We start from the raw sequence: 27,410 nt of genomic DNA, 5'->3' as shown, positions 1-27,410 counted from the left end.
TTTTCTGTCAGACTGACTAGGCTATTTGAAGTACACCCAGATGTGACCAGCCATGCCAACAGGAGGAGCTCGGTACAGGCATTGTGAGCCTGTGCCCTCTCCTCACTGCCAGTACTGGGGAGCTTAGCATTCACTCTGCAGTAACCTGGCTGTGGCTTTCCATACGGTTTCTCCATGCTCACATTCAAGACACACTCTCTGCTCGGGATATACGCACTGAGGTCGGCTCCCAGCCTGTGCTGTCCCCGCTGTCAGGGAAAGCTATGTAGAATAGTCTTGAGTTCTGTGAGAAAGGTGCTGGAAGAAGTAAATTGTGTACAGCTAATTCTATCCTAGAATATGTGTTAATTTTATACCTACACAGTTGTTTTTAGGTCCTAGGGGTTCATCCCCAGAACACTGAGTTGAGAAGGGCCCTGTAACGTGCCACTTTAAAAGTGCTGCTGTGCCATCTGCTGCTAGCACAGCATGTTCCCTGTGGTCTAGCTAAAGTGACTTGGGAAATGCATTTTTAAAAATCTGTTAATTAAAATAAGAAGCAATTTGGGGAAGTAAAGTGGCTAGGTTCTCATTTGTGACCGTGAAATGCCCAGGGCAAGAAGTACTTTCTTCACCTTTTGCAGGCAGAAAGCATGTTTATATCAAAGTTAAGGACCTTAGATTAGAAGAGTAAGGGAGAGTATGACCTTAGTGGGCTTTGTGTTGCTCTTGAATGTGTGGGTTGCATGGATTGCTATGTGGTATTGCAGTTGCTGTAATTTGTAGATGGTGTAGTGAGAATGTTGTACTAACTTGCTATACTAATGTGAATGCATCTACTATTTCTCTACTGACTCTGCTGACTTAAAGTAATCCTTTAACTAGAGTGGAAGGCAATGTTTTGGTATTTGAATAAGTAGAAGAGCATTTGGGCTAGACTTTTTACACTTAACATTTTCCTGTCCTCGAAATTAGCATACTCTTCAGAATTCCATTTTGCTTTAGTTCCGGTTAGTCTGAAAACAGTAAGAGAAACCAACTTTCTGGTCTCTTAGGGACTGACGATAACATTTCCAAGGCAGGAAAGGATCTTCTGACTAAGGGAATGAATGTACCCAAATTTAGGGGATTGTGACATTTCTGATTATTTTGATTCTCTTGAAAAGAACACTCTAAATTAATAGGTAACACCAAGAGAATGTAGAACGCTTTAAAGGCAAAGCAGTCCCTTAACATCTTTCCCATGTGGATTTACCCCCTGGAACTTACTAGAACCTGAATATTCTGTGAGCCTGGAAAACAATCATTTGTTTTTAGGGGAACAGTTTAAAAGCTAGCTGTGGAAGATGGGTTTCAGCTTGTGCTTCCAAGTAAACTGTCAGTTAAATTATTTTAATATGCTTACACCTTTGCATGTCAACTCCATATAATTCAGGCTCACTCTTTGAAATATCTACTAGAATATATTAATATGCTGCCAAATCCTTTGCTCATTCCTCTCTCTTTACTGCTTCCTCTCGTCCCCACTGGGAGGCATATAATAACTGGTCCGTTCTGAGAGTGTTCTCCTCTCCCTCTGGATTTGGGTAGCTGCTGTAGAAATTTTCCATCTGTCGCTCAGTCCTAGTGAGTGGCTTGTCAAAGGCTCAAATATTTCTTCTCTAAGTATCTTTTCACTGCCTGTCACTGTTCATCTGTTTCGCCCTTCCCCTTTTCTTGGATCATTACAGGCAAGTGCAACAAAGACTAATTCTGTTGTGTAGCTCTCATTTTAATGTATTTGTTGAAGGTTATTGGAGGTGAAGATCCTCACAGCTGTCTGCTTTTGTATCTGTCTTTGAACGTATTTCATACATAAGCCTCGTTAGAGAAAGTTGACAGACCCTATTAAAGGAACAAATGAAATAAGTCAAAAGCATACTTGCGACCGTGTATTAATGAAACTTGAGGAGAGTGCTTTTTTTCATAACTTTTATGTCTCTATACCTACAAAGAATCTCTTGAATTAGGCATAAGCTAAGTTATTAAATTAAAACCATTCTCTGATGCTGATGTTAGGTACTATTCTAATAGAAGAAATTCAGTATAGTTTAAAACAATGGCGATTAATTCAGTCATTGAGCTTAACTTTTTTTTTTCCTTTCTCTACAGATACCACATTTAGTCTGAAGCTTCTTAGGTTTTATTTTCAATTATATGTTTTATTTAGTCCCTGTTTTAAAATACTGTCTGTTTTAAAAAATTTAACAAATAACAAATATGAAGTAACTTTTTCTTACCATTTTTTTTCTTCCAAATATTTTTAAAGGGTTTTCATTCCTATTTCATTTTGTTGTGTACAATTCGGTATGGTATACATGATTATTATTACCTCTCTCTAAGGGTTGTTTTCAGAATTAAAACTGATACTGATACTTTGTACTGTAATTTTGCTTCTTTTTTTTTTTTGTTTTTAAGTTGGTTTTTCGAGACAATGTTTTTCGGTGTAGTTTTGGAACCTGTCCTGGAACTAGCTTTTGTAGATCAAGTTGGTCTCAGACTCACAGAAATCTACCTGCCTCTGCCTCCCGAGTGCTGGGATTAAAGGCGTGCACCACCGCCTGGGCCCAGCCTTGCTTCTGGTTTTAACACAAGTAGTCAGCTTTCCACCAGCCCACACTGCTTTTTGAAATAGGACTTTGCTCTATAGCCCAGGCTAGCCTTGAAACTCACTACATAGCCCAGGTTCAACTTGTGGCAGTCCTCCTGCCTCTAACTTCTGAGTGCTAAAATTGCATGTATAAACCAACACAACTTACTTCAAGTAGTTATCTTTTAAAGATTTCTAGATGAATTGCAAACATGATTGTACACAAAAAAGACACTTCTCGTCCTGGTGTCTTTTGCCTATCATTTAAAAATTATCAGTCAGGCGGTAGCAGCTCATGCCTTTAATCCCAGCACTTGGGTGGCAGAGACAGATAGATCTCTGTGAGTCTGAGGTCAGTCTGATCTACAGAGTGAGGTCCAGGAGAGCCAGGGCCACACAATGAAACCATGTCTCGAAGAACAAAAAACAACAAAAAAATTATCAGCTAATAATTCTCCCCAGTGAAAGTAGCATCTGTTGGCTTTAATGCAAAAATACATATATTTATATGTACAAGCAGCTTTTTATGCAAGAACATGAGAAATCAAACAGTTCTAGTTATTTGGTGTCTTGTCCAAGAGGCAAGTAGGTGTGAGTACACTTTTTGCTAGTACCTTATTGCTGTATCTTCTCATAGTATTTATAATAGTTCTTCTAAACTAGATAACTGTTTTGTTTAATATGTGTAGTTCTGCAGTGCATCTGAAACACCTCTGCACATTGCTTCCAGTTTGGGAAGCACTAAAACACTAAAGCGCAAACTCCCCCGGGGCATTTCTTCAAATTACTTCTATCTTGAGGATTGGAAATATGGCTCAGCATTTAAGAGCACTGACCACTCTTCCATAGAACCTGGGGGTTCAGTTCCCAGCACCCACTTAGCAGCTTACAAATATTTGTAACTTCAGTTCCAGAGGATATGAAGCCCTCTTCTGACCTCTGCAGGCACTGGTCATGAATGTGGTCCCACAGATATACGTGCAGGCAAACCCCCATTATTATCATCAAATAATAAAATACATTTTTTTGAAAAAAATTTAAAAAGTAAAAAAATAAAATTTGAAGATGATGGAAAAAAGTTGCTACAGGTTTTATGACCCTAAAAGTAGTAGACATTGAGTGATTGCCATTTGAGGCCACGTTGAGAGAAGATTGAAGAATGGAAAGTGCTATTAATCTGAAATATTAGTCTTTCGATATACCTTTTTGCAATTCTGCTGCTTTGCTCTTATGACATTATATTTGCATCTTTCATTCCACTCCTTAACCCTCCAAAGGTCTGAGGAAAAAAAATTTGTCTCCTGGTGCTGTGGAGTCGGATGTGAGAGGAATAACCGGGGTTGATCTATTTGGGACTACAGATGCAGTGGTGAAGCATGTACTCGAGGTATTTATCTCTGTTGCCGTTGGTGAGTATGTGCTACCCGCTAGGGAGAAGTCTCAGTATGCTGTTCGTTTTATTTTCATCTCTGTATGGGTGTGTGCTGTGTGTGGGTGTGAGCCTCAACACGTGTGTGGAGTCCAGCGGACAGGTTTGTAGAGTTGGTTCCATCTTTTTATGAGTCCGGGGATTTGAACTGTGTCTTAGGGAGCGAGCATTTTATCCACTGAGCCATCTTGCTGGCCAACGATTTTTCATTCTTTCAGCAAATATGTAAGTATTGGGCACCATTTGAGGTTTGGAGACTAGAACTGTAAGTAAACCAACAGTGAAAGGGAGAGATATGCCATCTTATAAACCCAGTGGGGACCAAGGGAAAAAACGGGACATGTGCTCCATCCCTGTCACAAAGCAGAACCCATTATTAGGCTTGTGGAAGGAAGGCTCCTAAAGAAAGTCAGTGAGAGCCGGGCGGTGGTGGAGCTGGGTGGTGTTGGCGCATGCCTTTAATCCCAGCACTCAGGAAACAGAGGCAGGCGGATCTCTGTGAGTTTGAGGCCAGCCTGGTCTATAAGAGCTAGTTCCAGGACAGCTAGGACTGTAGCACAGAGAAACCCTGTCTCAAAAAAAAAAAAAAAAGTCTAAACCATATAACTACTCACTTAAATACATATTATTTGAATCAAAGCTGCCTTGTCTATATTTCTGTCAAAGAATGAAGTACAACTATGTAAATAGAATAGGGGCTATCTTGAATCATCATTCTTAAACTTTCATAGGAATATAGGAATTCTCAAGAGTTTATATCTGTCAATATTAGCCATATTTTAAATGAAGCAGATTTTTTATTTTTATGTATAAGAGTGATTTACTTTGGGGGGAACAAGGAGGAGTGGAGGGAAAGGAAATTGGTTGGGATGTGTTGTATGAGAGAAGAATCTATTTTTACTTAAAAAACTTTTAAGTGTTTTACTTGCAAGTTTATCTGTACCAAATGAATGTCTGATGCCTTCAGAGGCCATCAGAGGGCACTAGATCCCTTGGAGTTACAGACCAAACCTGGGTCCTTTTCAAGAAAAGTCAGTACTCTTAACCAGTGAACCATCTCTTCAGCCCCTTGTTTTTTGTTTTTATTTTTTTGTTTGTGCTAGGAATTGAACCTGGTACCTTGCACATAGTAAACAGATGCTTTACCATTGAATTGAATTACACCCCCAGCCTAAGACTGAGGGTCTTTAAAAAGATGGGCTCTGTCAGCATACATCTCATTAACTGTCAGAGCAATGATGTCATCACCTATCATATATCCTATGGAAAACATGAATAATGCCACATACCTGTACTTCAGAAGACTGAAGGAGAAAGGTCTAGAGTTTAAACCCAACTCAGTCTATACAACAAGACCCTGTCTTTAAAAACCATATCAAATGAAAATAAAACAACAACAAATGGACTTTAAAGTGGCACAGTCCCTTGAGTCTTTTTACTTGAAGAGTGTTTCAGAGGGCTGGGGAAATAGCTCAGTGGTAGAATGCTGTCTTAGCATATCCAAGGCCCTGAGATGGAGTGCTCATGTTGCAGAAAAAGAAATACCAGCGTGATTGCTTTGAATTGTGTCTTTAGAGCTGTTTTGGAAGACCCACCTTGTCTTTTTAACAGGGTCATGATCGTGGAGTAAACTGGGCCGCCTTCCACCCCACCATGCCCCTTATTGTATCTGGGGCAGACGACCGACAAGTGAAGATCTGGCGCATGAATGGTGAGTAAGGCTGTGGTGGTGTTACCATATCCAAGAAAGGGACTGCTGGCCAGCGAGGGAAAGTAGCCAGGTCTTCTGAACTTGGATCTGTTTTCCTTCCTTGGGTGATTATTTCCTGCTAGTTTTAAGTGATTAGTCATTATTTCTTCCTTTTTTCCTCATGGCTTTACCTTATTAAGAGATATGAACATAGTTAAGAGTAAAAAATACATGCAATCATTTAACAAATAGTAACTGTTTTGTTTCAGATTGTGTTCAGGACTCTATATTATTGTGAGTAGAAAATTCCATGCTATAAAGTTTATATTGTTCTAAAATGTCAGCTAGTAATACATACAAAGAGAATAAAATAGAATAAAAGCTTATAGAATTTTTTAATATAGGTATTGTAGTCAATAGGGGCTCAGAATAAAAGATCAGAGATGTGCATAAAAACTAGGAAGTTTAGAGCTGAGATAGCATGTGATAGGAGCTCCAGCTACTCAAGAGGCTGAGTCCATATTGTTCCTAGGAGTTCAAAGCCAGCTTGTGCAATACAGCAAAACTGTATTTCCTCAGAAAAGAGGGTGTTGGGGACAGAATAACAACAAAACCACACAGACAAACAATACATAAAGAGGAAAAGACTTACATAAAATCATTGCCCCATTTGGGGAAAAATTATTTTAGTATTTTTACAATCATACTTAACACTTGATTAAGAGTATCTCAGCTAGACATGGTGGTATATTCTTACAGTCTCAGCATGTATGATGTTGATCACAAGTACAAGACCAGCCTGAGCCACATAGCAAAACCTCGTCTCTTCAAAACATTGGGGCTATAGCGATAGCTCAGTGGACCTTCAGAGGACCTGATTCTGGTTCCTGACATAGCACCTATGTCAGGCATCTCACAACCACCTGTTACTCCAGCTCCGGGGGATCCAGTGCCCTGTCCTGGCCTCCACGGGCACTGTACTTAGATGCACAAATGCATACACAGATACACACACATTATTAAAAATACAAATAAAATCTTTTTTTTTTTAAAGGTTTTTGGATTTATAGATGCCAGACTTATAGAGAATTGTAATAACTCCTTTTGTTCTTCAGAGTCAAAGGCATGGGAGGTTGACACCTGCCGGGGCCATTACAACAATGTGTCTTGTGCTGTTTTCCACCCCCGCCAAGAGTTGATCCTCAGCAATTCTGAGGACAAGAGTATCCGAGTCTGGGATATGTCTAAGCGGTAAGGAAATTATTAATGTTACGTGACTTTCTTATTCTCTGTCTTTGAAAATTAGATTAGAAACCAACCATGGTAGCACATACCTGTAATGTCAGCACTTCTGTGTTGGCAGGGGGTCATCTTCTGCTGTATGGAGAGTAGAAGGCCAACTAAGGTTACGTGGAACCCTGTCTCAAAATTTAAAAAAAAAAAAATGAGTGAGATGGCTCAGCAGGTAAAACCACTTTGCATACAAGCTTGATGACCTGCTTTAACCCCTGAGCCTGCAGTAGAAGAAGAGAACCATCTCCCAAAATCAAGTTGTCCTCTGACATGAGTAGGTCATGTGCACATGTGCACACCGTATATGTTAATACTTTTTTTTAAAGGAAAGGGAAAAGTTAGAATATTTCTTTCTCTTTAGCATGAAGAAAAATCAAACCCTACATTATGAAAATTTGAAGGGTATAGTTCTTTGTGGTAAAAGTGTTTGCCTATCATGCATGAGACCCTAAATTTAATGTGCACTGCTGTTTAAATAAATAAATAAGCAAACAACCCTTAGAGACTGAAATATCAACACATATTTATTAGATAGAAATCTCTGTGCATTCTTTTTTCTCCTCTAAACTTTAATGTGATTTTTTTTTTCCCTCTTGGATGTTTAGCTAAGGAGGTGAGAACTGGGAAGTGAGGTGCGTAGGAAGTGATAAGGGAGAAGCTGACAAGTTGCAGTAATAGGATCACTCTGTCCTTGAAGACTATCCTGACACACAACTTCATCTGTACTGTTTGTGTGCTTAATGCACTTTCAAAGTCAACTTATATGCTTTCTGTCCGATCTCTTGTGTATGCTGTACTGAAGTTTCAGAATTAACAGTTTTCTTTGTGTACCTTTTCATTTCCTAGGACTGGGGTTCAGACCTTCCGCAGGGATCATGATCGTTTCTGGGTCCTAGCTGCCCACCCCAACCTTAACCTGTTTGCAGCAGGTGAGACCCATTTCTTATCCCACCCCTCTGATTTAGTTAAACATTTATAAGATTTGAAAGTGGGTTTTCATTAGTTTTGTCTCCAGTATGTGGTAATAAGATAACAAAAAGAAGCAGAATTCTCAGAGCCACCTAGTTGAAGCGCTTCTCATTTTTACCTCTCTTCTGGGGAAAGTGTTCTTTAGTGTTCTCATCCCAGATCTGTTTAACCCTAAGCTCATTCTCTTGGATGTGCTCCTAGGAGCTCATAGGAGACTAATATTGAACACTTAAGAGTTCTCACACTGAGAAAATAGAAGTCAGTCTATTTCATTCATTTGTCAAATATATAATAAATATTAGAGTGCTGATATCAAAGCAGTGCATGAAAGTCCCTGTCTTGATGGAACTTTAAGGGAAATAGACTGTAAACAGTAAGTATATAAAATGATATGTGTTTGAAAACGCTTTGGACAAAAATGAAGCAAAAAGAAAGGTGTGTGTCCTACTGGTTTATATTGAGTGTTCAGGAAAACGAAAATGAATTAGAAAGGAAGACTGTCATAGGCAAAGAACATGAACTGGATGAAAAAGAGAAGTTCTTAGCATGATAGGGGAATATTAAAAATGCCAGTGGGAACATAGTATATGGTATTAGATAGTAGGAAGTAAAACCACATCAGATTTTGCTTGGTTTTATAAACTATGGCTTGTAGTTGATTGTTTTTACTCTGTTCTTTGGGGGCCTGCCCCCCAGCTCCCAAGTAAATACATGGAGACTTATTCTTAATTAGGAATACCTGACCTTAGCTTGACTTATTTCTAGCCAGCTTTTCTAACTTAAATTATCCTATCTACCTTTTGCCTCTGGGTTTATACCTTTCTCTATTCTAGGTGTCTTTCTTATTTCTTACTCTGTTGGTGGCTGGGTGACTGGCCCCTGATTTCCTTTCCTTTTCCTTTTCTCCTTTTTCTCTTTTTCTCCTTCTGTTTATTCTCTCTGTCCCTGAAAGCCCCACCTATCTCTTTCCTGCCTAGCTGTTCAGCTCTTTATTATTATTAGACCAATCAGGTTTGTTTTAGGCAGTCAAAGTAACACAGCTTCATAGAGCTAAACAAATGCAACATAAAAGAATGCAGCACATCTTTACATCATTAAACAAATATTCCACAGCATAAACAAATTTAACACATCTTAAACTCATTTTCCATAATAATGGCTAGAACTTAATATTTTATTCTGACTGGGTGGCAGTGTCACACACCTTTTATCCCAGCCCTTGAGAGGCAGAGCCAGGTGGAGTTCTGTGAGTTCAAGGCCAGCCTGGTCTACACAGTGAGTTTCTAGGACAGCTAGAGTGTGCAGAGAAACCCTGTCTCAAAAAAACAAACAAAATTTACTTGGATGAATTAAAAACCACTGGAAAGGGGCTAAAAAGATGGCACAGTGGTTAAGAGCCCTTGTTATTCTTGGAGAAGACCTCAGTTTGACTTCCAGCACCCACACAGTAACACAACCACCCATAACTCTCGTTCCAGAGAATCAGATGCCCTCTTCTGACCTCTGGAGGCGCGTATGTGGTATACAGATATACATGTAGGCAAAGCACTCATACACAGAAAAAAAAAATCGATCAAGTTTTTAAAAGAAGCCATTGGAAGATTTTGAGTTGAAAGTAAAGCCGGTTTGTACATGGAGAGCAAGCAATTGGAATATAAAAATGAGATTATTTAAGGAATGGATGATGCTAATTGGGAGAATACAAACTTTTTTTCCCCTCCAGGCAGGGTTTCTCTATGTAGCCTTAATTGTCCCCGAACTCACAAAAACCTGACTGCATCTGCCTCCATTGTGCTTGGAGTAAAGGTGTGTGCCACTACCACCTGGAAACATTTTCTTAAAAACAATCATAAAAGTGTTTTTCGTTAGGCTGGGCAGCGGTATCCCACTCCTTTAATCTCAGCACTCAGGAGGCAGAGATAGGAGGATCTCTGAATTCGAGGCCAGCCTGGTCTACAAAGTGAGTTCTACAATAATAGAGAGAGCCTGTCTCAAAAAAAAAAAGAACAAAGCAAAAAGATTTTTCGCTTTTTGTTTTTAATTTATTTACTTGTTTCATAAAGGCTTCTTAAATTGACTTCATGTGCAGGCAAAATGGCTCAGCTGGTAAAAGTGTTTGCCAATAAGCCTGACCACCTGAGTCAATTCCCGGAACCCACATGGTAGGAGAAAACTGACTCTCACAAGTAGTCCTCCCACCTCCAAACACATAAAACTGTATGCCCTCCCCCGGTAAACAAATAAATGTAGAAAAAGTAAACATTCATTCTTTTAAGCAGATAGTTTTTATGGTTTTCTTACTTGCTAAAGACTGAGGAAGAATGAAAAATCATTTAAATCTGTCTTCAAAGAACATGTGAAATAGTGGGGGTGAGACACTTGAATGCTAACAGCGGTTTATACAAAGTATTAAGGGAATACACAGAAGGGTGTACTTAAATACAGGGCTGGGAATATAGTTCATTAGTAAAGTGCTTTCCCAGCTTGTTCGAGATCCTGGGTTCAAGAAGAAAGGGCAAGGAGATGAGTGACAGAAAATTACTTGGAAAAAGATTCTAAGAATTGTGAGAGTTTAGGAACACATTTAGATGTTAGTCTGTTATCTATAGCTATAGTACACTAGGTACTTTTTAAGAAAAAAGGGATTTAGACTGGAGAGATGCCTCATGGGTGAAGAGTAATTGCTACCCTTACAGAGGACTAAGTTTCCATTCCCAGCACCCATGTGGTGGTTCACAACTGCCTGTGACTCCAGTTCCAAGGGATCTGATGCCCTCTTTTGGCTTCCTTAGGCACCGGGCGTATACAATGTACATATAATTTGAATGCAGATACTCACATGTAGACATAATATAGATCTGAAAAAGAAAAGGGGTTTTTTTTTTTCACCATTAAAGAGGTTGAAAATCTGAGATTGAGCAGCCCTACTGTTTGTCCTTTGGTGAGGATTCCTTTGGCTCAATTACAGTATGACACAAAGCATCTTGATAGTAGTGATCAAGAGGGAGAGATCACATGACCAGGGAAGACTCCAGAGAGAATTCAGGTTATTCTTTGTATAGCAACATTCTCCCTAGGGTGCTCTAATGGCCTAGTGACATTTCACTAAGCCTCATCTCTTGGAGATTCTACCACCTCAGCATCTCGCACTAAGCTTCTACACGTGAACTCTTGAGGCACAGTCCATCTCCAAGCCATAGGAGATGCACTCTACCCTTTTAGCATGTGAATATATTCATCTGTTTATCTCCTATTTCTAACCATCCTTTTGCTTACAGATGATTGTTTCCTCTCTTCCTTCTGTTCTCTAGGCCATGATGGTGGAATGATTGTATTTAAGCTGGAACGTGAGCGTCCAGCCTATGCTGTTCATGGCAATATGCTGCATTATGTAAAGGACCGATTCCTGCGCCAGCTGGACTTCAACAGCTCCAAAGATGTAGCTGTGATGCAGTTGAGGAGGCAAGTCTGGCTTCTCCTTTCCAGACCCTTTCGTCTGTTGCACTTCCTCAAGCAGGGCTATTTAACCAACCTTTTGGGTCTCAGCTATCAGACATCGATTCCCATCGAACAAACCTCTTCAGTTTAAATCCCATAATGACAGATACAGAGGTGTCATGAACGGGAGGTCTTCTGTTGAGACTGCTCATGACTCTGTGCAAGGACATTCTACTAATGCCTACAAAATCTCTTGCAGATCACAGAAAGCTCCTAGCTAAAAAGTAACCCAATTTGGTAATGCAAATTTTGGCCTTTTTCATTTATGCCTTGAGGAACCTTGTGGCAGAGTGGGGTGATAAACCTAAATGACTACAGTTCAGGATAATAAAATAGGGAAGATATTTTTTAAAAATTACTGTATATCAGAACTCAACCTTTAAACAGCAAAATGCCACAACCCTAAAAGGCAGAACTGTGTCTCTGGAACGGTTAGTTCTGAAGATATGATAACCTCTGGGATGCCTGGCCAAAGGACCTGTGCTTTGAATGCCAGCTGCAGCATGCTGAAACATTCATGGCAGCAAACACTGGCATGCAGGCGTGATAACCACCCGCTAGCTTCACTATGACAAAAAAATGGGTTTTTGTGAACAGTTCCAGGGACAGAAGAAAACAGGCAGAGAAATCACATCAGGTTACACTGTGGTGTCCACTGCAGTTATGCATAGGAATTTGTACCAGGCAGAACTGTCCCCCTTACCACCTTCTGATGGAAATGTGGCTTGTGCTTTGCTGACTGGACGACTAAGTAGTCAAGCTTTAATGGAAAGAGAAAAAAACACAGTATCTGTTTTTCCTCAGTATAGAAGTAGTGAACATATGTGTATCGGGTGGCCATGTAGACATTGAAGGGATAATTCTTTTTTTCTTTCCTGTTGTTTTTTATCTTTCGTTTTTTTGAGTCAGGGTTTCTCTTGTATAACAGCCCTAGCTGTCCTGGAACTAACTCTTGTAGACCAGGTTGGCCTCTAACTCACAAAGATCCGTCTGCCTCTGTCTCCTGAGTGCTGGGATTAAAAGCATGTACCACCACCGCCCAGCCTTCTTTTCTATTCTTACACCTATTCTATTTCTCCCTTTTTTATGTAGTGGTTCCAAGTTTCCAGTGTTCAACATGTCATACAATCCAGCAGAAAATGCAGTCCTGCTGTGCACTGTAAGTAATTATGGCATCTCTCTAGGTTTTCCTCAGTTTTTGTGAGTATCTTATTGCCTTTAGAGAGCCACTAATGGCTTTTTTTGTTTTTTTGAGACAGGGTTTCTCAGTGTATCTTTGACTGTCCTCAAACTCACCCTGTATACCAGACTGGCCTTGAACTCACAGAGATCCACCTTCCTCTGCCTCCCCAGGTGCTGGGATTAAAGGCTAAAGGCCTGTACCACCATTACCCGGCCTCTAACTGCCTCTTAAAAGCTCCTCCCTTCCCCTCAGTACTGAAAAGTAAATCTGGTGGGCAAGTTGACCCTTTCCTGATAGAGCTCCTAATGGATGTTTTGTAAGAGCTGACACAGTGGATACTCAAGCTCACACTAAATGATCATGTAGGTTGATCACAAACCTACAAAGGGTTTGTGAAGTGGTCAGAAGGAACGTTTGAATTGTTTGTTGTGCACAGGAGGTGCCTTTTCTGTCCCTTCTGCTCAGGTGAACATAGAAGACCTGTGTTGGAAGCTGATTCTCCAGTGAATCACCTTCTGAGTTTTCAGGGCCCTCCCCGTTTCCTGCCACATAATTTGAAAAAAAAAAAAAAATGAAGAAATGACATTCTAATTTTAGTATACTGGTGGCTGAATAAAAACTGCTTTTCCTATATTACTTTTCATATGTAATCTTGCTCATTTAGTATCTCACACAGCCTTATTCTTCTGACAGTTTCTTGAATGTCTTCTTAGATTGATTTTGTTTTGTTTTCCTTTTCTTTTTTCAAGTATACTTTTAAGTTGACAAGTCTATTCAGATGAAGCACCAGGTTCCTCATCTTTTAATTTGTGGAATAGAGAGAAATCTTTGTGTCTATTCAGATAATATCTGCATTTTTAGAGGATAAAGAAAATAGTACCATCAGTGCTTGGTTATTTGGCTAAGAGCGTTATAATTGTTACATATAGAAATAACTCAAACACCCTCTGGGTACAGGTAATGGAAGTATGAGTTCAGTATTGTCTGTGTTGCAGTGATGTCTTCTCTGTCAGAAAACAGTGTTTTCAATGCTGCTTCCTAAACATGTCTTCCTTTTCCCTACAGAGAGCAAGCAATTTAGAGAATAGTACCTATGATCTATACACCATCCCCAAAGATGCAGACTCCCAGAATCCTGATGGTGGGTGCTCTTTGTCTCCTCCACTCTGCTTCCAGCTCTCCTCACCAATATCATCACTTCTTTTCAAGTTTTTCATATCCCATCCACAGACCGTGGCTACATCACTCATGTCTGTTGGCAGGTGCTGCTGACAGTTGCACCAGAGGCAATTGTGGTGTGAAATATTCATGTTCTGCCTCCATTTTATTACCCCAGCTAGATATATATATTTTATAATTTGGTTATTAGAAACTCTCCATTTTCTCTTTCAGCACAGCATGTTATCCTAGATTATTGTCAGCTGATGTGACTCTCACCCTGGTAGTTTCATTTATTTAAAAATGTGGCTCCAGTCTTGCAATGTCTCATCCTGGGCCTGGGGATTTATTCTTGCCTTTCTATATCCAGATCCGATTTGCTTTCTTTTGCATGTCAGAAAGATGAGGCTGCTAACAGCCCCATGACCCACCTGGGATCCCAGAATCCAGCTGAGACCCCTGCCTGCCTCTTTCATCACCACCATCCCCTGTTGATGTCCTTACTATTAGAACTTGCTGACAAAACATTCTCAGAATGGATTGGAATCTCATTTATGCTCTTTTCAGTGCAGTTCTTCCAATGGATTTACAGGCCTTAAACAGTCTAAAGCTTATTCCACAGGCCCTGCCTTTTACTAATACATTTTGATATTTTATACCCTCCAAAGTTCTGAGAAATGTTTTGCTAGGTCTGTCCCTTTTGTGAGTGCCAAGAGGTCATTATCATTGTAATATTCTCTTTTGTTTGTTTTGTTGTTTTGGAGAGTGCGTATGTGCGCATAAGAGAGGGTCTCACTGTATAACCCAGAGAAGCCTAGAACTCAACTCATAGTTGACCTTAATACTGGAATTACACATTATGCCGTCTCCTCCCTTTACCCTTTTAAATGCTCAGGCTGAGATGATGAAAGAAAGAAACAAGATTATATATATATATGTATGTATGTATGTATCCATAAAGTCAAGTCTCCCTCACAAATTAGTCAGTTAAGTCTTCCTAAGTAAACTTACATTTTGGTGCCTCCCAACCCACCATAGTTTTATTCATTTTCCATATCTGTTAGCAATCAGTAGAACTTCTATTATCCATCCTTTAAGAGGGATAGTAATTATAAAGGTGTGGTCCAGTGGTGGACATCAGAGAGAAAGTAGAAGCTCATGTAGTATGAGTTGTGGTAGAAATTTGTTTTGTAAATTCTTTGACATTCCAGGTACCAGAAAAGTACAAAGCAAGGCTGGCCAGCATGCTCTGGTCTGTTTTCCATTACTATAACAGATAAGACTGTTTGAATATATTCTTTACAAGTTTCTCAGAGAGTGGAGTATCCATTTCAAAATTCTAATCAGCTGCAAAGTGAGGAACATTTTATAACTCTCCTCAGGGTGATAATGCTGAATTGACATTCACAGAGCAACAGCTTGATGCTGTGTTGCCCAGCACTGAGCCTGTCAAGATTTAGCTGGAAGTGCAGTGTCCCACCCTGCTCGACCAGGGGGCCAGCATTAGCATGTTAAAAGCTGCCGAGCAGCTGCGTCCTGGGGTGGGGTTCTGTCACTTCTCCAGCTTGCTTAGGTAGGAGGTCTTAGACTTTGACAGGCTGCTTGCTGTGCCTCAGCTTGGCCAGGAAGGCCCTGCTCGTTAGCTTGATGGAGTATGCTGTCTCCCAAGATGGGCAGCATTTCTGCCAGGATGTGGTGCTGGCTGAAACGCAGCCACTTGGCCTAGAGATAAGAGGGTTGGCAGGGGTGGGGGCTGGAGTTTGGAGGGAACTGGTGGAGAAAAGTCACTGACAGTAGCCTGAGGTTATGGCTGAATTAGTTAGGAAGCAGCTGAACTGGCGAAGCCAAAATGGCAGCTCCATGGCACCTGACTCTGTCACCTGCTAGTGGCTCACCACATGCTCTCATACTTTGGTTTTGTTCTTCTCAGCCCCTGAAGGGAAACGATCCTCAGGCCTGACAGCAGTTTGGGTTGCTCGAAATCGGTTCGCTGTCCTAGATCGCATGCATTCGGTGAGTTAAGGTTAAAAGTGGCAACCAGTTTAGGGAGTGCGACAGCAGTACACAGTGAAGAGCAAGCACTGCTTTTCCTTGGTCTCTTCAGAGCAGTTGGGGTCCTGGGGTCCTGGGTCTCCCTCTAGCTCTAGCCCTAGACTAATCCCTGGGGAGGAAAAGTTGATTTGTTGGGTTGATGTTACTAGGGCTCTGGGCTTCTGAACTTAGAGGAGCTAAGACCACCAGATTTTAATTAATTTAATAAAATATCATTTATATACAGAGATTTTCCTCCCTGTCCCACTCCCCTTATCAGTACTTAAAATGTAATAGGTTTAGATTCCCGGGCATGGGTAGCACATATTTAAGGCTTGAGGCAGGCAGATTTCTATGAGTTTGAGGCCAGCCTGGTCCACAGAACAAGTTCCAGGATGGCTAGAGCTGCACAGAGAAACCCTACCTCAAAATAAATAAATGAATGAAAGAGTGAATGAATGAATGAATGAATACGATAGGCCCAATTTAGGATAAGTGAAGGTCTCCCAATAAAATATTCAACTAAAGCTTAATCCCTGCCTGGTTTCTTTCCAACTAATTGAGAAAATCAAATTTAGGTGAATATCTTTTTTTGTTGTTTGCTGATTTTTGAGTCCTAGGGATTGAATTTAGGGCCTTGTTCATGCAAGGTAGGTGCTCTGCCACTTACCTATATCCCAAGCTTTTTTTTTTCTAAAGTGTGTGTGTGTGTGTGTGTGTGTGTGTGTGTTGTGTAATTTTGAGCACCTCACTAAGACTAGTGAGGATCCGTGTAGACTAGGAATGAACTCACTCTTTAACCTCGACTGGACTCGTAGTTCTATAGTCCTACCTGAGCCTCCCAAGTGGTTGAGATTATAAACCTGCACCACCACGAGAACAAGGTCCAGCCTCTCATGATTTCTTTCTTCCTCTCTCTGTCTCTCTTTCTCTTTGTTATTGTTGTTTTGTTTTGAGGCAGGGTTTCTCTGTGTATCTCTGGCTGTCCTGGAACTCACTCTGCAGACCAGGCTGGCCTCAAACTCACAGAGATCCACCTGCCTCTGCCTCCCTGAGTGCCGGGATTAAAGGCGTGCACCATCACCACCCAACTAGGATTTCTTTTTTAAGAGAGAGGTGAGAGGCCATTGAGATGTCTCAGTGGATAAGGACCCTTTCCAAGTAGATGACCTAAATTCAATCCCTGGGAACCGTATGTAGAAGGAGAGAACTTACTTCTTCACTTTTTCCTCTGACTCTACACATGGGCACCATGGTCTGTGTGTACCCACATATGCATAAATGTTGAGCGAGTTGGGGAAGAAGTGAGACAAGACAGAGGTTAATAAGGCCCTGGAGACAGTCTTGGAGCAATCAGCATGATGGCTTGGACAGGGAAAAAGATTCTTTATTGAAAGAATAATTGCTAAGGGACGTCATTAGTCTTTATGTGATTTATTCACCTCTCATAACTCCACCTGTACTCATTTCAGCTTCTGATAAAGAATCTGAAGAATGAAATCACCAAAAAAATTCAGGTGCCCAACTGTGATGAAATCTTCTATGCTGGCACTGGCAACCTCCTGCTTCGGGATGCAGATTCCATCACACTCTTTGATGTCCAGCAGAAGCGGTAACATGGCAGAGACCTCTGACAGACAGAGATGTAGTGAGGGAAAGTTGAAATCTTAGCTAGGAGCTTTTTCCTAAGCTTACTGTGTGGCATAGCTGCTGCTTATACTCTTCAAGACTGTCTGTAGTTCTTTTTCTCCTTCCATGGCAATTCCACCATCCTGCGCATTCACTCTAGCAGTATAACAACAGGCTATGTAGTTAGGTATTTTTATAATCATACCTGAATGACAAATGCTTTCAGGTCGTAGAGTGAGAAGGATACAAGTTGAATAGCACAGTTATTGTCCTTAAAGAATTTTATACTTTTAGTAGTGAAACTGATAGGTGTAAGTGCCTATAGGAGGGAATAGGGGACAAAGAATGAGGAAGGGGGCAGTGCAGAGTGTGAGCCAGAACATTTTAGCTCATTGACCTACGGTGTAGGCAATGTTTCCTTGGTGTTACATTGAGAAGTTGAGTTTTACATTAATTAAAGATGGAAAAGACATAGGTCTTAGCTTGAGACAAGGGAATTCGGCCAGTTTGTGATTACCTTTCTCTTGCTGTCCCAGGACTCTAGCATCAGTGAAGATTTCCAAGGTGAAATACGTTATCTGGTCAGCAGACATGTCTCATGTAGCACTACTGGCCAAACATGGTAAGACTTCATTATATCCACCGTCTTAGAACCCACTTCCTCCCTGCCAGTCTGCTGCACTCACCCTGTCCGACAGAGCACTCATGCCCTTTGCCTCTTACAGCGATTGTGATCTGTAACCGCAAGCTGGATGCTCTGTGTAACATTCATGAGAACATTCGTGTCAAGAGTGGGGCCTGGGATGAGAGTGGGGTGTTTATCTATACCACAAGCAACCACATCAAATATGCCGTCACCACTGGGTAAGTTAATTATCTGGGACACAGTAGGAGAAGGTATCTTCTTGAAATCACTGTGCTAGCTCAAGAGATATAACTGCATTTCTTTGTTAACATTCTCCATGAAAAAGCTAGCAGGGCACATATGTGCTAAAGACATTCGTGTGTGTGTGTGTGTGTGTAGAGGCAGGTTTTCACAGACCGGGCAAGTTCAAGCCCCAGATTCCTTCAAGTGGCTGGAGAGAGCCAACTACTTCTGAGAGTTATCCTCCAACACCCAACACACGCATTATATACACATACAAACACATATACATAAAATTTTTTTCAAAACTTCAGGAAAAAATTATAAAAGATTTGGGAGGGGCCAGTGAGACGGTGCATCAGGTCTAAACAAAAATGCTTTATGTGTGAGCCTGGCTAGCACCCCAAGTTTGATTCCAGAACCCTTGTATGGGTGGAAAGAGGGAGAGAACGGATTCCTCAGAGCTGTCCTCTGCCTTCCACACATGCAATGTATCGTGCTCACATATATAATAATGATTTGTTACATTTTTAAGGGAGACTGGTCAGTGGTAGTGTGCTTTCCTAGAATGGTAGTGTGCTTTCCAAAAATGGTCAAGACTCTAGGTTCAGTCCATTTTACTGCAAAACATAAAAAGTCGATAGCATCAGCTGGGTGGTGGTGGCTCACATCTTTAATTCTAGTATTTGGAAGGCAGAGGCAGGCAGATCTCTGTGAGTTCAAGGTCAGCCTGGTCTACAGAGTGAGTTTCAGGGTAGCCAAGACTATTTCACAGAGAAATCTTAACTTGAAAAACCAAAAAGAAAAAAACAAAAAGAAGAAGAAGCTGAGTTTCCTTGCACTTCCTGAAAATTGTACCTTTCCCCCCTATTCCTAGGGACCATGGGATCATCCGAACTCTGGACTTACCCATCTATGTGACAAGAGTGAAGGGCAACAATGTATACTGCCTGGACAGGGAGTGTCGTCCTCGGGTACTCACCATTGACCCCACCGAGTTCAAATTCAAGCTGGCCCTGATCAACAGGAAGTATGATGAGGTATTGAGGCAGGAAGCCCTAATGGGAAGTGCTAAGAGGCAGTGCTCCTTTTTCCTTATTAGCAGCCTCTGCTTCCTGCTTCCCAAACCAAATGTCTAGGTTCTGCACATGGTGAGGAATGCCAAACTCGTGGGCCAGTCAATCATTGCGTATCTCCAGAAGAAAGGTTATCCTGAAGTGGCCCTGCATTTTGTGAAGGATGAGAAAACTCGGTTCAGCCTAGCTCTGGAGTGCGGAAACATCGAGGTGAGAGGGATACGATCCTGTCCCAGGTGGCTGTAGAGAAAGGGAGAGTTCCAGTTAGTGGAATGTAAAAGAGGGCTAGATGGAAAACTGTTCTCCAGAAGTGGTATTCTAGCCTTGTGCCTTAGCCAGAGTGCAATTACGATGTTTTTAGTTAAAGTGAGCCATTTTCTTCTTCTGTTTCTGATTCTTCCGTCTCTTCTTCTGCCACAGTATTTCCACTTTCGTGATTATCTTCTTTTTCTTTTCTTCCTTTCTTTTTTTTTTTTTCTTTTCTTTTGTCAAAGTTGAAGCAGGCTTTAATTAAATACTGGCCAGGAGAGTGAACTCTGGCCAGGTCCTCTCCTGGGTTTTCAGGAAATGGCCTTTTTTTTTTTTTTTTTTTTTTTTTTTTTTAGACAGGGTTTCTCTGTAGCTTTGGAGCCAATCCTGGAACTAGCTCTATAGACTAGCCTGGCCTTGAACTACAGAGATCCGCCTTGCTTCTGCCTCCGGAGTGCTGGGATTAAAGGTGTGTGCCACCACTGCCCGATGAAATGGCCTCTTTTTACTATTTTCAAACTGAATTCAAGAATTTCTAAACTGGGCAGTAGTGGCACATACCTTTTAATCCCAGCATTTGGGAGGCTGTGGCAGCTGGATCTCCAAGTTCAAGGCCAGCCTGGTCTACAAAGTAAATTTCCAGACAGCCAGGACTGAAACATAGAGGAACTCTGTCTGGAAAACACAATTTAAAAAAAGAAGAAGAACTTCTAGTATTGAAGCCCAAGAATCTGCTTTGTTTTCTTTGGTGCTTGGTATTGCTGGATGAAGTACTTAGGGATTGTTGAGGCACAGAGGTACAAACATTGTTTCAAGGAGGAAAGGACCTTGGAAAGCTGATTTTCAGCTCCTATTCTTCTCTTCTTACTATTTGCTCTGCCTTCCCTAAAGCCCCTGTGGAGTTTTAGAGCTAGCAGATAGGAAATAAGATAGCATAAGCAAGGTCTGTCTCCGTGGATAGATAGTCAACTGATAGTGACTGTCCTGTACAAATAAATTTCAGAGGACGAGAACACTGGGGTGGACCCAAATCACATTGTACATAGAATTCTTGATAGAAATAGAATGGAAGTAGTGATTGCAAGTGTAGAGAATTCCTTGGGAAATTCTTGGCGATACTTTTGAGACTCCCCTGGTTTTTAGTCATAGCCCACACTAAACACTGACCATGGGAATTCTTTAGATTGCTCTAGAAGCAGCGAAAGCCCTGGATGACAAGAACTGCTGGGAGAAGCTGGGAGAAGTGGCCCTGCTACAGGGTAATCACCAGATTGTTGAAATGTGCTATCAGCGTACCAAAAACTTTGACAAACTTTCCTTCTTGTACCTTATTACCGGCAACTTGGAGAAACTTCGTAAAATGATGAAGATTGGTGAGTTCCTGTAAAACTAAGGTTGGGAAGTGTGGAACTTGTGGGGAAGGAAGAAGGTAAATAGAGAGAGATCTCTAGAGAGAAGGCTTATGTTGGTTTCTCATTGACTTGATGCAGCTGAGATCCGAAAGGACATGAGTGGCCATTATCAGAATGCCCTATACCTGGGTGATGTGTCAGAGAGAGTGCGAATCCTGAAGAACTGTGGACAGAGTAAGTATCTACCCAGGACTCACCAACCTCCTTGAGACCTTTGGAAGTATTTTTTGGGAATTGCCCTTTATTGTACACTGTGTGTGTGTGTGTGTGTGTGTGTGTGTGTGTGTGTGTGTGTGTGTGTGTGTGAAGTAATAGCATGTTTAAATTTTTTTTTCCAAACCAAATGGTGGTGGAGCCAGACAAGGAGTCCTGTTTCTTGACTTGCACTGTAGATTAAACTCATGCAGTTTACAGGACTTGATTTGTTGTTGCTGTTGTTTGTTTGTTGACAACTCATTGTATACCAAATATGCTAGAATTTGAGATCTATTAACCAAGTTCTAAGAATATTGACTCCCATCCCATCCTAGCATTCAAAAGGCTGAGGCAAGAGGATTTCCATGAGTTTGAAGCCATCCTGGGCTAATAAGACTCTGTGTCAAAAAACAAAGGACTAGAGAGGTGGGTCAGCTGTTAAGAGAACTTGTTGCTCTTGCAGAGAACCTAGGTTCAGTTCCCAGCACAACTGTACTTAATTCCAGTTCCAGAGGATCCAATGCCTTCTGACTTCTATGAGCATCAAGCATGCACATGATGTATATGCATACGTGTGGGCAAATCACACATAAAATATATCTCTAGTAAAAAAAAAATTTAAGTACTAAGTCTAGATATAGGCTTTGATAGAGAGGAATCAGGGATAAGTCCCAGGCTGTTACTAGCATTGATGATGGTGCTTAAGGATAAATAACTGGATTAATTATGAACTAATTGCTTTGTAAGAAATCACCAGCCCAAGCTAGGCAGTGGTTGCGCATACCTTTAATCCCAGCACTCAGGAAACAGGGGCAGGTGGATTTCTGAATTCAGAGCTGTCCCGGTCTACAGAAGGGGTTCCAGTACTTCCAGGGCTACACAGAGAAACTGTCTCAATAAAAAAAAAATTAAAAAATTAATTTTTAGAAATTAGAAAGAAATGAGCTGTGCTGGGAAAAAAAATACCTTAAAACTTAGTGTAGGGGCTGGAGAGATGGCTCAGTGGTTAAGAGCATTGCCTGCTCTTCCAAAGGTTCTGAGTTCAATTCCCAGCAACCACATGGTGGCTCACAACCATCTGTAATGAGTTCTGGTGCCCTCTTCTGACCTGCAGACATACACACAGACAGAATATTGTATACATAATAAATAAATTAAAAAAAAAAACTTGGTGTAGATTAAATATTCCTAAATGAAGCCCAAAATTTGAAATGCTTCAAAATCCAAACAATTGTAACCCTGGCCAGTCTGGAACTCACTAGCTAAAATCCAACTTCTTAAATGTCAATACAATGCTTAGAAATTTCTGAATTTAGCTGGATAGTGTTAGCACACATTCTTAATCCCAGCATTCAGGAGGCAAAGGCAAGCAGATCTCTGTGAGTTCAAAGCCAGCCTGGTCTACAAAGTGAGTTCCAGGACAGCCAGAGCAATTACACAGAGAAATCCTGTCTTGAAAAATCAAACAAAAACAAAATTTCTCAATCCAGATTTTATATTTTTTCTTAAATTTTTTATTATTTACTTATTTATTATTTATCGTGTGTGTGTGTGTGTGTGTGTGTGTGTGTGTGTGTGTAAGTTAAAGGACAACTTATGGCAGTTGGTTCTCCTTTCATGTACTGGGACTGTAATTATACCACAAAGCCTGTGTTTTCTTTAGAATCCCTGGCCTATCTCACAGCTGCTACACATGGCTTAGATGAGGAAGCTGAGAGTCTGAAGGAAACATTTGACCCCGAGAAGGAGACAGTGAGTATTTACACATGTGTCTCTGATAACAGGACTCAAATTATCTTGGGATAATTTAAAACCATAAATTTTACTCAGCAAACTATTGAGAGATGTCTACAGGAAGCAGCATAACCTTTTCTGTGTGATGCTGTCGAGAGCTTGAGAGCTGTTCGTTCTTAATGTCTCCATTATTCCACCTCTCAGATCCCAGAGATCGATCCTAATGCCAAGCTGCTCCAGCCTCCTGCACCTATCATGCCATTGGATACCAATTGGCCCTTATTGACTGTGTCCAAAGGATTCTTTGAAGGCTCCATTGCCAGCAAGGGTGAGTGCTCATTTCTCCGATAGCACTCTTGTTACTAGTTTTATAGAGAGCTATCCTAAATGGGTCTGAGTATATACTTAGTAGATTGCTTGCCTAGCATGTGAAACTCTGGGTTCAGTCCCTACTATTATACACATAACTGACACACACCTGCAATACCAGCTAGGGATGTAGAGGTAAGAGAATTAAAAAATTCAAGGTCATCCTTGGCCACATAGTCAGTTTTAGGACAGCCTGAACTACATGAGAACATGTTTTAAAAACAAACAAACAAAAAACATTTTTAGAAGGTACCAGTAAGTAACAGTTTCATCTGTTCTTTTTGCTGTGTGAAGTTTCTGAATTCAATTTCTGAAATGCTAGCCAGGGCTAGGATGTAGTCTCACAAACTGAGGAAAAGTTTTTTGAGAGCATTAAAGAGAATGTGAGCCAGATGTGACAGTGACACGTACCTATACTCTCAGCAATTAGGAAGTTGATGTAGAAGAGACAAGAATTCAAGGCCAGCCATCACAGATTACATAACTAGCTTAAGGTCAGGCTGGGCCACATGAAACCCTTTCTTGGCTCTCTAGCCCTCCCCCACCACCACCACCACACACACACCTAAAACAAACAAAATAGAATTTAGGAGCTAGAGATGGCTCAGTGGTAGAGAGCACTGTCTGCTCTTCCACAGTTCAGTTTCCAGCACCCACATGGTGACTTACAACCATCTGTAGTGGGATTGATGCAGAGCACTTACATACATAAAATAAAAAACAAAAAGGAAAGAAATTTAGAAAATGATGTAGGTGGGTGGCTCTGCTGCCCTGACATCTGTGAAGTTCACCGTGCTTGCAGTCATCTCCACTCACTGTTTCCTGTTCATTGTGGGCTGTGTGTGTCTGTGGACAAATATTTCAGGAAGAAGTTCTTGGAGTGGGCAGCCAGCGACAGCCAGGTTTTGGTAACAGGGAGTTAGTTCTCTCCTACCTCAACAGGGATTGATCTCAGGGCCGCATGCATAACAAACAAGCTCTCTACCACTGAACTACAGCAACCTCTGGTTATCTGTCCCATTTCCTCGCTTTGTGGAACCTGTTGCAAGTTAGCATAACATATGTACAACAGAAACAATACCACATAATATATGGATGGTTTTATACTTTAAAAAATGATGGCGTGCTCCAGGCGGCAGCTGTAGGCAGGCGGCGGACCCTAGTCCCAAGGCAGAGACGACTGGGAGCCATGTGAGCAGGCTGCGAGCTCACAGAGCAGTGGAAGCCCAGGCGGGTTCGGGAGACAGGAGACATGGACAGATACCACATGTAGAGTGAGATTGAAATATTTATTCAGAGGGTTATGGAGGAGAAAGGGAGGGGGGCAGAGAGAGAAAGGGAGAAGGAGAGGGAGAGAAAGAAAGAGAAACAGAGAGAGACAGGAAGGGAAACGGGGAGAACAGTAAGAGTGTGTGATCCAAGATGGCGGGGAGAGGTCAGGGGTCGCTGGGAGTGGGCGTGGCTTTCCCCTTAAAGGGACAAAAGAATAACAGATGGCAACTTTGGAAATGGCTTAGTCAGTAAAGTACCTGCCATGCAAGAGTGAGGACCTGAGTTTGGGTTCCCAACACTGGAATTTCAGCCACTCACATATACACACATTTTAAAAAAAGAAAATTGGGCAGAACAGGACGCAGTTACTGTTTCTTGGTTGACTTTTTTTGTTTTGTTTTGTTTTGAGACTTAACAACACAATAATGCATGTTTACTGACATTCAGAGTTACCACTTTCTAAGTGGGCAGCACACACTCCTGATGACACAGCCCAGAAAAACTGCTTTTGAAAGCTTGCGCCTTGCCTGTAGAGGAGATCAGACTTGAGACTTGCTAGTCTCTAACCATCTCCCTTCTGTCCTTCCTTTGGTAGGGAAGGGAGGAGCATTGGCTGCTGACATTGACATTGACACTGTTGGTACTGAAGGCTGGGGAGAGGATGCAGAACTGCAGCTAGATGAAGGTAAGAATGCTGTTTTAGGGCTCTGAGATGATAGGCTCCATTGTAAATGGACCTTTCCTGTCCCGACCACCTGACCCCAAGTACCTGGCAGCTGCTTCCTAAATTACCATGCAGACTTCTATTAATTATAAATGCTCAGGCTTATTACTAACTTTTACATTTTAAGTTAACCCATATTCCTTATTTACTCTCTACCACATGCGGTCCCTTTATTAGCTTGGCATGTTCATCTCCTGCTCCTTCGTATCTGGCTGGCAACTCCAGACTCTACCCTTCTCCTTCCCAGCGTTCTCAGTTTGGCTCTCCTGCCTAACCTTATTCTGTTCAATTATTAATTAGTCAGCTTGTTTATTAAACCAATCACAGCAACAAATCTTTGCAGTGCATAAAGGGGTTATTTCACAGCACTCCATGGGTGGAAATTATTTGTGCAGCAATCTGTAAGCTTCTAACTCATGGACTAATAGGACCCTAATATTTTGCTTTTTTTTCTGACTATGCTACCACCCAAATCTATTTTGATCCTGAATTTTCCTTACAGATGGATTTGTGGAGGCTCCAGAAGGTTTGGGAGAGGATGCTCTTGGCAAGGGACAAGAAGAAGGAGGTGGCTGGGATGTAGAAGAAGATCTGGAGCTCCCACCTGAGCTGGTATGTAAAGTTCCAGCTCTGGAATTTCTTTCCTTTTCACCCTATGAAAACTAGAGGGGTGTGCTCTCTGTCTGTCTGTCTGTCTGTCTCCCTCTCTCAGACACACACACACACATACACACACACACACACGGTGCCTATCCTGAAGTCTCCACAAAGGAGGGGGTCCAGAATAACATGCTATTCTGGTATATTTTGATACATTCTGGTATATATTTTGTAAAGGAGAGCCAGAGTCTGTGGCCTTGTTTCCATAAGAAACAAGCATAAGAGAAGGGGATGCAGTTTCCCTCTATCTGATACTTGTCTTCCACTTGAAAGAGGGGAGTGTTTGAAATCTGAGTTGGAGATTTTGGTATGTTGCTTTCATTTTGGTGAGGTGGTTCCCTATTCTATCCCTCTTATAATGTCACCTTTCTCCTATAGAGGTAGGCATCTAAAAGATTGTATCTTTTTTGTCCTTGGTGAGATGGCTCCCATTGTCTCTCTCCCATAACCATCACATCTTTTCTTGAGCAGAGGTAGGTATCTAAATGGTTTTGTTTTGATTCATTAGAACACCGGTACCTGGACAGTTTTTAAATGTCTTAATTTGGGACTTGCAAACATAAGTCACTTGTAGGGCACTTGCCTGCCGTGCACAAAGCCTTTGTTTGGATCCCCACAATACATAAATCAGGCACAGTGGCATATGACCATTATCCTAGCACTAGGTTGAGGCAGGAGTAGTTAGTTTTGCTACATGGAAAGTTTGAGGTTTTGTCAGACTCTGTTCAGACAAATAAATAAAGCCTTTGTTTTTGTTTGTTTGTTTCTTTCTTTCTTTCTTTTCTTTTAGGATGTACCCTCTGGGGTCACCAGTGGTGCTGAAGATGGGTTCTTTGTGCCCCCAACCAAGGGAACAAGCCCAACTCAGGTAAGCAGAAAAACACAATTATACATGGATGAATGCTTCTGAGCTGGTTAATATTTGGTTACTGTGTAAAAAATAAATAAATAAATATTGGCTACTTTTAACAGAAATGGAGGAGGAGAATTGGAAAGAGGAAATTTTTCATTTTGCTTAGGTTTTCTGTTTCTTACTAGATCTGGTGCAATAACTCTCAGCTTCCAGTTGATCACATCCTGGCAGGTTCTTTTGAAACAGCCATGCGGGTAAGTCTTTAAAAATCTTGGCCTGCCCTCCCGAGTGTCTTCTCCAGAGTTCCAGGGAGAATAGTTGATTATCTATTTAACCACATGGGAGTGGTTTTTGTTGTTGTTGTTGTTTTGTTTGTTTGTTTGTTTGTTTGTAGACAGGGTTTCTCTGTATAGTCCTGGCTGTCCTGGATCTCAGAACTCACTCTGTAGACCAGGCTGACCTTGAACTCACAGAGATCTGCCATTTTGCTTTCTGGCTTACATTAGTAAAATC

The 27,410-nt window shown here is 41.3% G+C and overlaps 1 protein-coding gene across 1 annotated transcript in view; it reads left to right on the top strand.

The window, feature by feature from the left end:
• Positions 1-27,410, top strand: part of Copa (coat protein complex I subunit alpha) — a 44,553-nt gene that overhangs the window by 12,925 nt on the left and 4,218 nt on the right. The window contains exons 7-27 of the mRNA XM_048448901.3: positions 3,886-3,995; positions 5,649-5,748; positions 6,843-6,978; positions 7,867-7,949; positions 11,301-11,451; positions 12,580-12,646; positions 13,736-13,811; positions 15,759-15,841; positions 17,332-17,471; positions 18,025-18,110; positions 18,214-18,352; positions 19,231-19,393; positions 19,493-19,639; positions 20,862-21,051; positions 21,169-21,264; positions 22,949-23,037; positions 23,224-23,347; positions 25,256-25,345; positions 25,887-25,996; positions 26,835-26,912; positions 27,083-27,151. Of these exons, the coding sequence (XP_048304858.1) occupies positions 3,886-3,995; positions 5,649-5,748; positions 6,843-6,978; positions 7,867-7,949; positions 11,301-11,451; positions 12,580-12,646; positions 13,736-13,811; positions 15,759-15,841; positions 17,332-17,471; positions 18,025-18,110; positions 18,214-18,352; positions 19,231-19,393; positions 19,493-19,639; positions 20,862-21,051; positions 21,169-21,264; positions 22,949-23,037; positions 23,224-23,347; positions 25,256-25,345; positions 25,887-25,996; positions 26,835-26,912; positions 27,083-27,151 (2,327 nt within the window). The remainder of the gene's footprint in view (positions 1-3,885; positions 3,996-5,648; positions 5,749-6,842; positions 6,979-7,866; positions 7,950-11,300; positions 11,452-12,579; positions 12,647-13,735; positions 13,812-15,758; positions 15,842-17,331; positions 17,472-18,024; positions 18,111-18,213; positions 18,353-19,230; positions 19,394-19,492; positions 19,640-20,861; positions 21,052-21,168; positions 21,265-22,948; positions 23,038-23,223; positions 23,348-25,255; positions 25,346-25,886; positions 25,997-26,834; positions 26,913-27,082; positions 27,152-27,410) is intronic.

The sequence above is a fragment of the Myodes glareolus genome, chromosome 5, assembly GCF_982192425.1.
Source record: "Myodes glareolus chromosome 5, mMyoGla1.1, whole genome shotgun sequence".
NCBI lineage: Eukaryota > Metazoa > Chordata > Mammalia > Rodentia > Cricetidae > Myodes > Myodes glareolus.
The sequence above is the reverse complement of the archived record's forward strand: the minus strand, read 5'-3'. Positions and strand labels throughout refer to the sequence as shown.